At 35.4% G+C, this 15,911-nt stretch overlaps 1 protein-coding gene across 2 annotated transcripts in view; it reads left to right on the plus strand.

The window, feature by feature from the left end:
• PHACTR2 (phosphatase and actin regulator 2) overlaps positions 1-15,911 on the plus strand; it is a 168,661-nt gene that overhangs the window by 86,807 nt on the left and 65,943 nt on the right. The window contains exons 4-5 of one of the 2 annotated variants that reach the window (XM_044671585.1): positions 9,521-9,679; positions 14,843-15,076. In XM_044671585.1, coding sequence (XP_044527520.1) covers positions 9,521-9,679; positions 14,843-15,076 — 393 coding nt within the window. The remainder of the gene's footprint in view (positions 1-9,520; positions 9,680-14,842; positions 15,077-15,911) is intronic. The other variant, XM_044671586.1, reaches the window with a different exon arrangement.

A 15,911-nucleotide genomic window follows, 5' to 3' on the forward strand; every position in this document is an offset into this window, starting at 1 on the left:
TCAATCAATCAGTTGGTCAGTCAGTAAACATTTATTAATTGCCTGTTATGTACCAGGCACAGTGTTAAGCACTAGGATTACAAAAAGAAGACTCTTGGTTCAATCAAATCCCACCTGAATAATCTGGAAAAACAGAAGTTCACAAGACGTATGAAACTCCAGACCGAACAAGTGGTCATCATATTTTAGTCTAAACTTAGAGATCTGCAAAGCTCTCCCTGGAGAGGGAGAGGCACACACAGGGGACCAAGTTTCCTTTAACTTCTTCCATCTTCTTCCTGAAGTGACTTTAACAGTCTGCAGGAAGCCGACTCAATGGTTTGGAATATTGAGTCTCATTTAGCTCAATTGTTTCTTCTAGCTACCAGACAGGTAAAGGAACAAACAGTTCCCTCCTGTCCTGTTGTACGTGCATGTAACCTAAATTCTCTCTTCCAGACAAATCAATAAGGCTTGAACTAGCAGGGAAACAAACCTTTAACTTCTCAGTTAAATTGTTTTCTTCTCTTTTGTTTTCTAAACTCATTTTTGCAAATCTGTTTTCTCTTGATGCAATTGATCTTCAGTTGAGAGATTCTTTTCTCTTACCCTTCCACAAACATTTGTCATTTCCAAGTGCTTTTCCCTATTTCTTTACTTAAAAGCCTTTTACATGTATTCTAATCATCTCCTTATTATTTCCACCAAGAGGGCTCTTATTCATTAGATAGAAACTGAGTCAAAAGTGTAGAAATTTTTGTTGTTATTTCTCTAAACAGACTGTTAACGAGCTTTTCAAACTTCATTAAAGCCATGAGGAATTTTGCTGGTTTATCTAATCTCAATTTCTTCCTTGTTTTCTAACCACTACTATATTATATCCTTAGGAATGTACTTTATTAAAGAAGAATTATTATGTGTTTTGACTGTTTCATGATAATAGTATTCCTTCATCTATTAAACATAAGCCATTGGAGGTGCTTACAGAATTTTTTTTTTCTGAGAAGCCATTTGAACAGGGATAATGCGACCTTTTTAAGATCCTAGTGATTAATAGTCATAGTTCTAAGGAAGAGCCAGCTACTGGTTGTATAATCTCAGGCCTTTCTTCTTCTTTTTTTAATTTTTTATTAAAAACCCTTACCTTCCGTCTTGGAGTCAATACTGTGTATTGGCTCCAAGGCAGAAGAGTGGTAAAGGCTAGGCAATGGGGGTCAAGTGATTTGCCCAGGGTCACACAGCTGGGAAGTGTCTGAGGCCAGATATGAACCTAGGACTTCCCTTCTCTAAGCCTGGCTCTCAGTCCATTGAGCAACCCTGCTGCCCCCTCAAGCCTTTTTTTCAAAAGAGATTATTTTGAATAAAATAATATTGTTTTCTAGATTTCTCACAACCATGGGTTGTTTTTTCATTTGAACATCTGGCCTGTCAAAACTTTTGATAACTATTCTTGTGAATTAATTCAATTCATCACTGACTTCTTAGTATCTTTCAAGCTATATTTTCTCCCATTATATCTTAATACCATCAGTTTGTCGGGGCAAACCAAGCCATCCTGAAATAGTAAGGGTAGGAGGTGTTCCTCTACTATAAAAAAATCATCCTTCACTAGACTGTAGTCAGAGTGACTTTTGTGATCTTTTTGGAGGCGTTGAGAAAGAAAAATTTGCAGAGCACAAATTAAGATTCCATTTTTTAATGTCAACTCTGAGCTATTAATTTTATCTGCAAAGTCAAAACATCTTCCCTTTGTGTCTTTTTTTCATTTATAAATCTCTAAAAGGAAGACAAAAATTAGGAAATTTACAGTTCAAAGAATAGTCTTCCTATGTGAGTAAAGATTAGAAAGACCAATTCTGTCTTTTTGTCAGAAGAAGAGCAGATGAATGGGGAGAAAATTGACTTTTTTCAAAAACAATTTAAAATGGATCAGTTTAAAACTGCTCAGTATAAATTTGGTTTTTGTTCTCCCTTGGCTATACTTCTCAGTTTTTTTTGTTTTTGTTTTTTCCTCTTAACTTTTGCAGCTGATTATTAAAAACCATAAAGAGAATTGCCTAAAAAAATCATAAATTGATGTTAGGATAGCCAGAGAAAGTATTGAAGTTTACTTTAAACTTCTTTTCTGTGCATATACACTCAGGAATATATATTCTATAAAAGATTACCTCATTCCTTAGGGCTCCCTATGGTGACTGGAAGAAGCATCAGCCTTCCAGTTTTCAGCCAAGTGCTTGAGAAAGTAGTTTTCTGTCATCCCTCCAACAATAATTATCATGAGAATTTCAGTCTGTTTTTAGATCTAACCCAGAGACTGGAAACTGTTCTTTGTTTGGTTAATAGCCTCTTCTTTTCTACTGATGAAGACTCATTCTCCTTACCTTGGTCTTCTTGACCTTCAGTAGTATTAGATAACATAAGAAGAGTTTGCCCTCCTATAGAGCTTGTGGCATGAACATTATAAAAAGTCCCCTTTGCTGAAATTGGTCTGCTTAGCTGTTATTTCTTTGTGCTTCAGCTTGGGGAGTTCTTTAGAGGAAAATCCTTCCACAATCCCTAAAAAGTTTAGTTGTCAATCATCTCCCTTCAGAAATCTCTAAGTGGTCTCAGTCAGCTTTTACAATGGGGACACAGGAATGATTTTTTACCTCTATGCCTCTTTTTAAATAAGTGCCATCTCTTCTTCCCCCACTTCCACTCTCCATGTACATGTCTAGAACCAGAAAGAAAAATAACCTCCACAGAAGAATGAATCTCTTCAAGTGCCATAACTTCATGCTTAACCCTTTTTTAAAACATTATTCATGGCATGATATCAAAATTTAACCTAAGCTTACACGAGTTTAGAATTTTCAGTTTTCTATGGATACTAATCCACTTCCAAGATTTGCCTTGTGATACTGTTAACCACTCAACCAAGCCTTTTACTTTATTTTAATTGGAGTTTCCTTTCCAATTGTCTTTGTCACCTCTTCAGATTGCAGCATATTTATTTAGAATACAGCTTTCCATTTTCTCAACCCCTCATTTTTCTTGTATATGTAAAACCACTTCAGTAATTCCTTTATTTCAAGTTCCAAAATTGCTTTCATTTTTTTGAAGGGTAGGAATTTAGTTTACATATTCTTATCATTTGTAAATAGCTTTTTTTGTTTTCTAAGTTAAAAATAAATACTTTCACAAAACCCTACTCTAATGCCTCATTGTGGTGTGGAACTGATCCTGGATTCTTAAAATCTATGCCAGCTATACACACACTCTGTCAAGTTTGACCAGATTGGAAAGTCTATGCTTTCAGAAAACCAATCTACCAAGAGACAAAGAGTTCTTTGCTATAAAATAATGGAGCTTTGGAAAATAGTCTTCAGTTGAGTCTTTAGTCTTATGTGGCCTTCTGGTCTTTCCATAATGACATTGGTGAAATGGCATAAAAAGGGAATAGAAGATACTAAGAATCACATAGTTCTTTGAACAGTTACAAACATTGATTCTTTTAATGTACAATTTGTGTGCAATGACTAAGTTGTCACACTAGACAGTCTTGATTTAAATGACATGGAGAAGTTACAGCTAAATGAAAATTGGGCTTATAGATTCTACCTAAGAGAAGTCAATGAAGGTGTTGGCAGAGTTAATTTTATTATGTTTCCCAAAGTGACAGGAAACAATATTTCATGGGATACTTGGCTTTTGCCCATTTTTTAGTGCTTGTGTTGAGTATAAGAAAATAAACCATCATGAAGATAATTCTAGCTTATACAATAATATTCATTGCAGAGAATGAAATAGAGAAAATTGTATGAATAATTTGATAGGATCTGTCAAACTAGGTAAATATACACCTTGATTTTTGGTAACTTCAGTGCAAGGTGGGCAGAAAACAGCAAAAATTATGTTGAAAAATGATGTTTTGGACTAACAAATGAGAGACCAAAGGTCTACATAATACTCAAAAATTTCCTTAGATCATTTGAATAAGAAGGCTCAAGAAGAGAATCAACTATATTTAGAAACCTATCATTACTTGATTAGAAGTCAAAATCATGCTAGACTTAAATAAAGGATATAACTTGGTCTGTTATAGCACTTCCAAATAAAATTATATAATCAGTTGACTAAAAAAAAATGGAAATAGGTAAAATTTAAGGCATTGACTCACTATTTCTTTCAAAAGTTTAATAAATGCAAAACATTTACCACACAAGGAAGCCAGAAGGACTCAGAAACCACTTAAGTATGAGTTGATCCAAGAGGCCTTCAGTCTATCAAGCAAGTATCACCATAACCAAAGGAGAGGACACAGATTATTGCCCAAATGTCAATTAAAGAGTAAGCTCATCAAAATAGTATTTCATTAGTCATGGGGGGACAGATGCTTCAGGTGGCCATGTCAGTGATGACTGGTTAGATTATGGCGTTTAGATACCCCTTTTTTATTTTTTTTTTATTTTTTTTTTTGTTATTGCACTACACAATGGATCCCTTCTTGCTTCCTTGCTTCCTTCCTTCTGAGCAGCAGAAATAAACAAGAGGAGATAAGCCTGTCCTTTTTAAAAACATTTTTTTTTATTGGCCTGTGTTTTCATTTATTCCAAACTGGGCCCCATTGTAAAGCCCATTTTTTAACACAATTTTTTCTAGTGTTGTTTGACTGCTAATCATAGAACCCTAAAATCTCTGAAGAATTAAAATTGTATGAAACCTGAAAAGTAGGCAGATGATGGTAGGCTATAGCATACTACCAATGATGTATTGCATAAAATATGTGACATAGGGGGCAGCTGGGTAGTTCAGTGGATTGAGAGTCAGGCCTAGAGACGGGAGCTCCTAGGTTCAAATCCGGCCTCAGACACTTCCCAGCTGTGTGACCCTGGGCAAGTCACTTGACCCATTGCCTACCCTTACCACTCTTCTGCCTTGGAGCCAATACACAGTATTGACTCCAAGATGGAAGGTAAGGGTTTAAAAAAAAAATGTGACATATAAGACATTTTCAAGGATATCAGTGAATGCAAAAGGATATGGGCTGACTCTATAATAAGGGTAAATAATGGTAGTTTTGTAAGCTGAATGCTCTATCCGTATCTAAAAGTAAATATCTTTTCATTTCCTTGAGCCTTTTATGTCACGTATGAAAATGCCAGTTTTCTTTGCCAAAACAAATTCAATTTTGCCCCCTTTTTTGTTTCTAAATTTGAATCCCAGTTATATAATTCTATGAAGGAATCTGAATTATGGTTTGAATACAAGATATGTAAAATTCACTAAAGTTAAACAATAAAATAACTTCCACATATTTTTACCACTGACCCAAAGAAAAGTAAGGTCAATTTACTGGGCATAAATGAATTACTTTCTGGAGCTGCCCGGTCATACGGAGTGAAAATAGAAAATTTGTAAACCAATATAAATATATTTGAGGAATATTTTTTCTCTTTCCCATTTGAAAATTTCATTTCTATGTTATTTATCTTGATTTTAGGGAAAGACTGTATCTGCTTCATTTAGAAACAGGGGATCTAAGATTGTGAAACTTTATTTCTGCTTACTCACTCTGATCACATTTTTTCGGTTTTTAACCTATATTTTAATCAATTTAAAAGCAATTATTCTCTTTTAATCTGATTCTGGACCCAGATCATTTATACTTACAAGTTACATATCTGAATAATGAATACTGTTTGATTTCTATTTTTTTCACTCATGGTATGAGTCCTCATTATCAATTTCATTTTTATCTGATAAAATCTCATTCCCATTTTTATCAAGAAGACCAATTAAGGGGGCAGCTGGGTAGGTCAGTGCATTGAGAGCCAGGCCTAGAGATGGGAGGTCCTAGGTTCAAATCTGACCTCAGACACTTCCCAGCTGTGTGACCCTGGGCAAGTCAAGTCACTTGACCCCCATTGCCTGCCCTTACCACTCTTCTGCCTTGGAGCCAATACACAGTAATGACTCCAAGACAGAAGGTAAGGGTTTAAAAAAAAAAAAAAAAGAAGACCAATTAACATAACCATTTGAGGCAAGGTAGTCTAATAAGTTAAACATGAAAGTTTAGGAATCAGTCTCATTTTCAGTAGAGATTATTTCTAATCTCTCTGGGAGGATTTAAGTTAGAGTAAACATAGCTATAATAGATAATGTTCATTAGCTTCTTCACATTTACTCAATGTCAATAATAATTTCCTTTTAAAGGAACAATGTACCTTATTAAAGATGTTTTTTTTTCTCTCAAAATTAGGAAGTTAGTCTTTCCAGCTGCTCTTGATATTTTCTTCATTTCCAAGAAATAGTAGGAAGAAACTGGATTAATTGATTAGATCAGTGGATTTGGGTTCTCTTTTTCACTGTTTAATTGAAGTTTCAGCAAGAGTTTCCTTCCTTCCCTCCTTCCCTCCTTCCTTCCTTCCCTCTTTCCTTCCTTCCTTCCTTCCTTCCTCTCCTTCCTTCCCTCCTTCCTTCCCTCCTTCCTTCCCTCCTTCCTTCCCTTCCTCTCTCTCTATCTTGCCCAAGCAAGAAATGTAGCAACTACTGTGGACCTGATTCTCATCAGCATGGAAACTTTGATCTGTTCTGTTTCCTATCTGGGACACTTTGCTTTTCCTTAGGCAGCCTGGTTCCCCTCTCCACTCTCTGCTCCTGGACTTACTGCAGACATCTGATCAGCTTGAGCCCTCCTGCAGCTCAAAACTCCCAAGCTTAAAGCAGTCAGTAGACCCATTCTCAAAGGCAACAAATCTTAGGTGTGTGCCACCACTACCAACTGGCATGGATTCTTAACCTTTTTTGTGTCTTTGATCCTTTGGCATATGTACATATATATGTATATGTGTATATACACACACACACGCACCCTATTTATGGACATTTAGACCCTTTCTCAGAATGTTTTTCAATTCATAAAATAAGATACACAGGATTACAAGGGAAATGTTATATTAAAACATAGTTATTAAGAAAATTTTTAAGTTTCTAAATCCAAAATCAATAACCCTACTTTACAGCTTTGTTGTGTTATCTTTTGGGCAAAATTTCTTAGATCCTTTGTTTTATTTCCCAAGTTTCTTCTTCAGTGGCTGTTTTATAAGATTTGAATGGAGGGATGTATATAACTCTATTCGTACAGAGCATTATCACAGCCAAATGAAACATTGAAATTTAGAATTTCTTTCTCTTAATTTTTTTTTTTCTTAAAAAAATTTTTTTTAAACCCTTACCTTCTGTCTTGGAGTCAATACTGTGTATTAGCTCCAAGGCAGAAGAGTGGTAAGGGCTAGGCAGTGGGGGTCAAGTGACTTGTCCAGGGTCACACAGCTGGGAAGTGTCTGAGGCTAGATTTGAATCTAGGACCTCCCGCCTCTAGGCCTGGCTCTCAATCCACTGAGCTACCCAGCTGCCTCCTCTTAATTTTTCTAACAGGATAGAAGTAACAAAGCATGAGTTCCTATAAAATCAGATTCATTACATGAAATCTTTAGACTTAGAAAGAAGTAATGGCTATAAGAATCATCTTGGTCTGTGTAGTTCACCATTTAAAAAAAAGTATTTGTAATAGTTGTAGAGTAGTCCTGCATTTAACTTTGAAACAAAACATGGTAGATTTGAAACAAAACATGGTAGGTCTATTGTTTAGAACATATTCATGTGGAACAGAAATACTTATTTTCTTTTTACAGAAGAAGAAACTCAAGCATATATAATATATGCAGGGAATAAATAATGAGATTCTATGACCCAAAACTTTAAAGTCAGGCTTTCTTTAACTGGAAAGGTGCTCATTCTTGCAATTGGATTTACAGTTTTCATTTTCAGTGGGCATTAAAAGTTCCCTTCATATACACATACACATAGATACATGTGTACTTGGAGTTTTTTAATGGTGGTATCTCTTCAGGGACTTTTTGGTTCCTGTGAGCCAACATGTAGTTAATAAATCCAAGATCTATTCTCTTAAGGTATACAACCTTCAAATTATTCTCTGATGCTCATGACTTTGCTAGTTTCCAGAACCTGTTCTAAGCAATTTAGCCTTAATGTTTTTTAACATTAAAAATCTTTGAATGAAGAATTTGGATTATAGATTGCCATTGTATTCTGGATAGTTCCTTTGGTTTCACCTGCACATGAGTGAAAAGCTGATGATATCTACCTTGAATCTCTTTTTGTTCCATTACAGTTTGTGCATTCTTTGTGTTTTAAGCTGTTGAATTAGCTTTAAGCTGTTGAAGCAGCTTTGATTAATTTTATTCTCTTTCCTTAATCCTACTAAGCTACTGAATTGAAGAGGCAGAAAAGCCTTTTTTAGGCTTTCTAGTAATGTGCTATGCCAATAGAGCTATGGTCAGGAATGCATTTTGAACTTTCATGTCACAGAGATATCAGTTTGGAATCAGACTCAATTTTTAAAAAAGAGATGTGTCCATGAATAATAATAATGGCATCAAAATTAAATCATTACTCTTTTTTCTCTAAATCAGTGGTTTGTAATGTATAGTCAGTTGGGTTTCTTTTTTTACATTTTGATAAGTGCATTTCCATATAATTTGTTTCCTTTGTAATCCTATTAATTTAATTGTATTCATTTAATTTTAAATATTTAAACACATTCTGAGAAGAGATTTATAGACTTCACCAGAATGCCTAAGGTGCTCCTGACATACAAAAGATTAAGAACCCCTGCCTTCATTTATCTTGATTCTTGAAAAAATTCATTATTAATTGGTGTGATGACTCACCAGTGGAGATATGCAGACAATCTCTCCCTCCTTCCTTCTTCTTTTTCTCCTCCCCCTCTTCTTCCTTCTCTTCTCTTTAATTGCTTTGGACAAAAAAAAGAAAAAAGTGCTATGACTTGGTGACAGTCTTTTTTTGTCATGATTTCCTCTACTCTTGGATAGACGTTTCCATATTCATGCTCCTTCCTACACCTCTCCAGTTTGATAGTAATTGTTACAGCTTGTACTCAAATGGTATAGCCTTCAAGAATCCAGGGTTCCCCCCATACCACATTAAGGTACTGACCTAGGACTTTAGCTCATACAAATAACAATTACCTAGGTGTGCAAGGCAGTCAGAAAAAAGAATTCTAATAGACTGAAGAAAGCATTGTTGGAAACTGTTCATGTGTTCCCACTGATAATTTGTCTCATTACCATCTCTTCTTGCTATTGATGTTATTTGTATCTGTGTTGTGTGTTTTAATGTTGTTTAAAATGTTTACTGTATTTTCCAAGTTATTGTTTTCATCCTTCCATTTCTGAGAGAAATAGTTTCATAAATGATAGACTTTAAAATGCCTAAACTTGAGGGATGCTACTTCTCTAAAAATGTTTATAAATAGGATCTTTCTAAGAGCTATGATTCTGTAGCCCTTCTTCTATTGCCTTTTATTAGTAAAACCTAATAAAAGAGTAAAGATTTTTCTTTTTTTAGAGATATTAAAATCCCCCAATTCCTTTAATATTATTCCAAGAACTGGAAAAGTTGAATTCTTAAGAAAGCTGTCAAGTTAGACAACTAGGTGTTTCTTTCCCCGTTTTAGATGGAGATGTAACTGTAAACTTTGAAAATTCAAACGGGCACATGATACCCATCGGAGAGGAGGCCACCCAAGAGGAAAATATAGTAAAGTCTGAAGAAGGTAATGGCTCTTTGTCTGAAAAAGCAACATCTGTGGAAGAAAAAGCAGAAGATAAGAAAGGTAAACTGAAAAGAATCTCAAGTCCTTTTTCTTCAGTACTGCTCAACATTGGGCACTGAATCTTAGGTTATCAGTATTATTCTAAAGTCAGTAATAGTTCTTAAAGCAAGAGCTGACAAATACCTAAATAGAGAGGGAGGCAATAAATAGAGTTTAATGAAAAGGATAGAACATGAAGAACCTCCATACAGAGTCCCATATGTTTCCATATCCAATGATAACCTGTCTTACCAAAGACAAAGTTCAGAATAATTTCATTTCTTTAACCAGCATTAGCATTCTGGGAATGGTATCCTTAAAATACAGCCTGGTTTGGGGCATTTGTTTGCTGCTATTTGTGACCTTCATTCTAGAAAACAATTTTTTCAGAAATTTTGAATGTATCACCTGAAGAGGTACTTGTATCACAAACCTTTTAAGATGAACTGCCTACAGGTGTTGGCACTTGGGGCTGCATAATTTGATGCCAGAAACATGAAATATTTATATAGCATCCATAACATCCACAAAGCACCTCTTCTCTGCCTTCTCAGTAATTGCAGTCTCTGTTGTTTCTACCATTCTCAGATCTGCTGATCTGAAAAAGAAATCTAGTGGGCGAAGCTTTGTTGTGAGACTAAGTGAATCTTGACTGCTTGGCACGGGACCACTTCAGGAACAACATATTGCTTTTAATTCTAGAAGGCCTACCAGCCTTCTTCAAATTGTTCTCTGGGATTTAAGTGGCAGCAATACACCAAATGAGGCTTGGGCCAGAGTTGCTCTATAGCAGTCTCAAGAACTGAGCTCCCAGGATGTCAACTACTTCATTCCAATGCCAATGCCTGCTACTGCAGCCCTTGGCTCTCTCTGTGTTCTTCCAAATATATCTTCTAAAAGATGAGATAAAAAGGGCAAAAGAAGCCAGAAATGGTATCTAGCTCTAAAGCCCTTTAAAAAAAATAAAAGAAAGAAAATCCTAACTGAATAAGCTCTTCTCAAAATAGTCTTTCCAAAACAAAAGTAATTTTGGGAAGTATTTGACTATTCCTTATCTAAGTCTATACTCCCTCTTGAAAACATAGAGGAAGGGTCTGTAACTTTTTTGGAAACGAATTATTTCGTTTCACATGTATCAAGGATAGTATTCTCAGCCCATCTTAGATAATCCTAGGAACAGAATGCGAGTCTTCAGAAACATTTTTAGTGATAAAAGGATAGTAGTACACAGATTGGAGGGGAAAAAAAATCTAAGGTACACAGTTGATAGAATTCTCCCATCTGAAATGTGTAGCAGCATTTTTTTTAAGTCTAATTGTCGTGTGCTACCAAATTGTTACACTTCAAATCCATCTGTGACTTGTCTACTGATAGATAATTTTCATATTCGTGAAGCATTTCCTTTATTACATAACAATGTCATCTTTAATGTTTACAGGGTTATTGTGTGGTGTCAGTAGTCCAACTGGCTTGTCTTCAAAGGAAGTTTTTCCTTTATCTCAACATAATGAAAAGTTGCTGACAGCATTGTGTAAATTAGATTTCTGCTGCCTTGACAACTGGGAAAAAAAACCAACACAAAAATCTGATGCTTATTCTTCATAAGTAGCCAGAAGGATGTTGGACTATTTCTTATATTTCTACTTAGAAATTGTACCCTAACCTTGGTTAATTTATACACGAGGAGCTGGGATCCTGAATAAGTTGGTCAGTTGGTCAACTGAAAAAGAATATGAGGGGAGGTGGCAGGAAGGAGGCTTAATGGATTTAGAGTCAACCCTAAAGATGGGAAGTTCTGGGTTCAAATATGAACTTAGACACTTCCTAGCTGTATGGCCCTGGGCAAGCCACTTAATCCCCATTATCTTACCTCTCTTCTGCCTTGGAACCAATACACAGTATTGATTCTAAGATGGAAGGTAAGGCTTAAAAAAAGAATATGAGTGGTGTTATTTTTATAATTTGAGTTGTACTTTAAAAAAACACACCTCCAAATGGTGTTAATTTACTCCAGGTTTTGGTGCATCCAATGTTTTGTGCTTCTGTTTTAGTCTAAGCAAAGTTTCTCCAGAATCTGATTTGTTTTTCTGCTAATAAATGTATTAGATTTACTCCATGGTGCTTTGTGCTTTTAAAGCCCTGGATATACTATATACCTAAGGTTCTTAGTGTATAGATGTGTTTCTGTGTGTTTGTCTTTGTGTGTATATGTGTATATGTACATACACATATATACACATCTTAATTAAAATATTTAAAGCATTCCTATCTAGTGGAAAAAGAAGTAGCATTCATTATAGGTAAAACTAGATGGATTGTTTGTATTGCCTTCTGGGTGCAATCATAGTCACTTGGAGGCTTTAAACCACATCAAGCTCTTTCACATGTAACTCTTTAATATTTCTAATTTCCACACTGAAACATTTAATTATGCTAGAGAACCACTGGAGCAGCAGTTCTTAAAATCTTTTTTTTTGTAATGGATTCCTTCTGTAGGCTGGTGAAACTTATAGACTCAGAAAAATATTTTAAATACAAAAAATAAAATATTTAAGATTTTATATAATATATTGAAATATATAATTTGGCATAACTAAGTTATACAAATACTATGTACTTTAAGTATACACATTTTATAAATATAAAATATACAAATATATAAAATAATTTTCTATAAATGTAAAATATAAATATAACATGTATAATTTATATAAAATACAAAGGAAAGCAATTATACTGAAATATAGGTATCTAAAAAAATCAAAATCCTATGCCCCAGGTTAAGAAAATTATTCTCTGCTATCCACCTCCTGAGAAAGAACTGTTAGAGTTTGAATGCAGATCAAAGCATACAATTTTTCACATTAATTTATTTATGGTTTTACTTTGGGGTTTTAGTTTTACATGAATATTTTCTTACAACAATGACCGATTATGGAAGTATGTTTTGCATGATAATACATGCATAACCCAGATCAAATTGCTTACAGTCTCTAAGGAGGGAAAGGGAGAGAAGGGAGGGAGNTACACACACACACACAAGGGTAAATATAAATTATATACATGATAGGATGATATAAGAAGTGGAGGAAAAAGAAAACTAAGAACTGTCTAGTGTAGGAGCTAAGATACATGTATAGAAAGACAATAATATCATCTTACCTAAATAGTCCCACATGGACAAGTATTAGAATAGTTTAAAGGAAGGAAGGAATGATCACCTGCGCTGGTGCAGTCAGTGACAGCTTGAACCTGGCTTGGAAACCCAACAAGCATAATGGAGTGTCTACTGTGTCCAGAACACTGTACTGGGCTTTTGTGTGAATGGAATGGCTAAATGGCTGGGGCGGAAAGGCGGGGATGGGAGGTGGTGTCAAAGAAATAAAAAATCATCATTCCTGTTATTGAGATACCTAACCTGGATAAAGAATGAATTCCCACATCACATTCACCAAGATATGCACTTTAAGCAAAATTCTCTAGTCCTATTTTTTCTATTTTTAAAAATTTTCTATTATTATTGTTTTCTATTTTTTCTATTTTTAGATTTCTATTATTATTCTACATTCTGTTTTCTATTATTTTCTAGTAATTGAATCTAGTAATTTTCTAGTAAATTCAGTAATTGAAAGTCAGAGGCAGTTCAGGCATTGTGTTCTAACTACCTGCTAGTCTTTTCTTATATTTCATTGTGAACTAAATCCCGTTTCACCCTCTGGTTTAACTCTTAACACATTTTAATATTATAAACAGTTAATGCTAAGGAAAATCCTGATGGGTAATCCAAAAGCAGATTGAAGTGTTGATTTGCAAGGATTCCTTTATCAGTTTTCCACTTAGATTCCATGAATGCATTTCCAAGGGTTTGCTGTTTTGAAGTCTTGTCTTTTTTGTATGTGCTTCTTGCCCGCCATCATCCCCAAGTGGTCTTACAGTGCAAAACAAGCAAATGAAGGGTCCAAGTTCTCCATTATTGTGCCTAAGCACTTTCTAAAAAAGCCAGAGGTGGTTATTCTGAAACTTGGGAGGGGTGGAGAAGCCTGGCACATCAGTGGACATGTGTGGAAGCCCCATGAGCAAAGAACTGTTTATCCTTAACTGCATAGTGCCTAATCTAATATAAGCTATGGAGTCTGCCTTTGCTGAGGGAGTTATTGATTTTTGACATTGCTCTTGGTCCTGGAGACCACAATGAGACTAAGGAAAATCATTTTTAGGTAGATTTGGCCATTGTTCTCCCCAGCAGATGGAAATGCCTTAGAGGAAAGTTCTTGGTGGTTACAAGCAAGAGACTTGTGATTCAAAGGGCAGTGGTGTCACAAGCTGTAATAAGAAGGATCCTTGCTGCTCCTACAGAATCCTTATTCTAAATTACCATCCTATAGGCTAACCAGAAGGACTATTCTCTTATTACAAATAATTCTCAAGTCTATAGGCACACCAAGTATTGTCATTTTTATTTCATAGTATTCCAACAAAATAAGCTCTATGCACAATGGATTTTGTGTCCTCAGTTGTGTATTAGTACTGTTTTCTTTTAACTCTTATGAAAAATAAATATTTTCAGGCTTTTTGAAATAAAATATGAGCCCTTTATTTTAGCTTTTTGTCATTAATATGTTCTTTCTCAACTAACATTGATAGCATAACAATTTTCATGTGGCAACCAGTGGAATATTTTGATGACAAAAGAAGAGGTCTTCATCCTGCAAACAGTTGAGAACCACTGGCCTGTGGCTACATTTATCATCCATCAAAATGTGCCTTTATTTTTTATTGTTCAAAAAAATTCAAATGATTTGAATCTGAATGTGAAATCCTCCCAGAATCACTGCTACTCTTTTTGGTACAGAGTTTAGTTTAGACATAATCTCATGAAAGTCTATATTCATCTTCACAGTGACCTAATGAGGGGAATTTGGTAAGTAACTGGTTTTCCTACTGCCATTTTATCCAGAGAGAAACAGAAGCACCCAGGGAATGAACCACAATTTCCTTTGTCTTCTAAGTCTTTGCTCTTGTCCCATACATTTCCTGTTATAAGGGAAAAAAACCAAAAACAAACTTCTTTCTGGCTCCCAAAGGCCAAATAACACCGTCTAGCTGCCATCATCTGTCTTGTTCATTGTTTTTATGTGATCTGTGTCTGTATCAGTCGGCTTCTGTTCACTTTCTCATTTGTAGAGAACCCCGAAAACCACTCTGAAACACCGGCACACCCAGTTCCAGCTCCTCCTAAGCCCAAGCCTAAACCTAAACCTAAAAAACCAGCTGCACCTCCAAAGGGGGCTGCTGCTTTACAGGCAAGCCACAAGGGTGATGAAGCGCCACCCAGTAAAAAAACCACCAAGGCTCCTGGTAAGCAGCCCCCCATCCCTCCTCCCAAGCCAACAAGCCGAGGGGTAAATCGAGAGGTCGGTGAGTACTGCCCCTTTTTCGGTGTGGATGGTGTTCATGCATGCCTGACTCTCAGGAGGATCTTGGGTTCTTGGCCTTGGGTCTGGCACTAATTGTCTCCTTTAAAGGTAGTGGACTGGTAAATTTAAGCAAAATGATAGTGAATCTCATTTTTATGCACAGAGAAATAAATTTGTTATTTTCTTGAAATTGAAATGGTCTTTCTTCAGGCTGGTAGATGTAATCTAATACAAGCTTATTACTTCAGTTTGCTTAATTGCCAGTCCCTTACACTTAAATTCTGAGCTAGAAGGTATGTGGTTTGCTTGTCTTTTCTTTGAAAATATTTTCATTTCTTCCATGAAAACATGACACCCACAGTGTAATATTATTTTCATTGTCTAAAAATAATGAAAATTAAAATCCCCATGATATGCAAGCCCTCTCTGTGCTGTTTTTTAACTTCTGTATAATTCAAATGCCCTCATTTAAAGCCAGGCAAGTGGGAAAGCTAGGTGGCTTAGTGAGCTGAGAGCCAAGTTTAGTGACAGGAGGTCCTGAGTTCAAATCTGACCACAGGCACTTCCTAGCTTATGGCCCTGGGCAAGTCCCTTAATTCCCACTGCCTAACCTTTAGTGTTCTTCTGCCTTGGAACCAATACAAAATATTGATTCTAAGATGGAAGTTAAGGATTTAAAAATAAAAAATAAAACCACAAAAGTCTATTGCTAATAGTGTTACTTGCTGCTTTTCCCTATTTACATTTTTTATATATTCAAGGTATTCTAGTAACTTCAAAGAATCTGTATACAATAATACTTTCCTTCCCAGGAGAAAAACCTTTGCCGTTAGTTA

Source organism: Gracilinanus agilis, chromosome 4, assembly GCF_016433145.1.
Source record: "Gracilinanus agilis isolate LMUSP501 chromosome 4, AgileGrace, whole genome shotgun sequence".
Lineage (NCBI taxonomy): Eukaryota > Metazoa > Chordata > Mammalia > Didelphimorphia > Didelphidae > Gracilinanus > Gracilinanus agilis.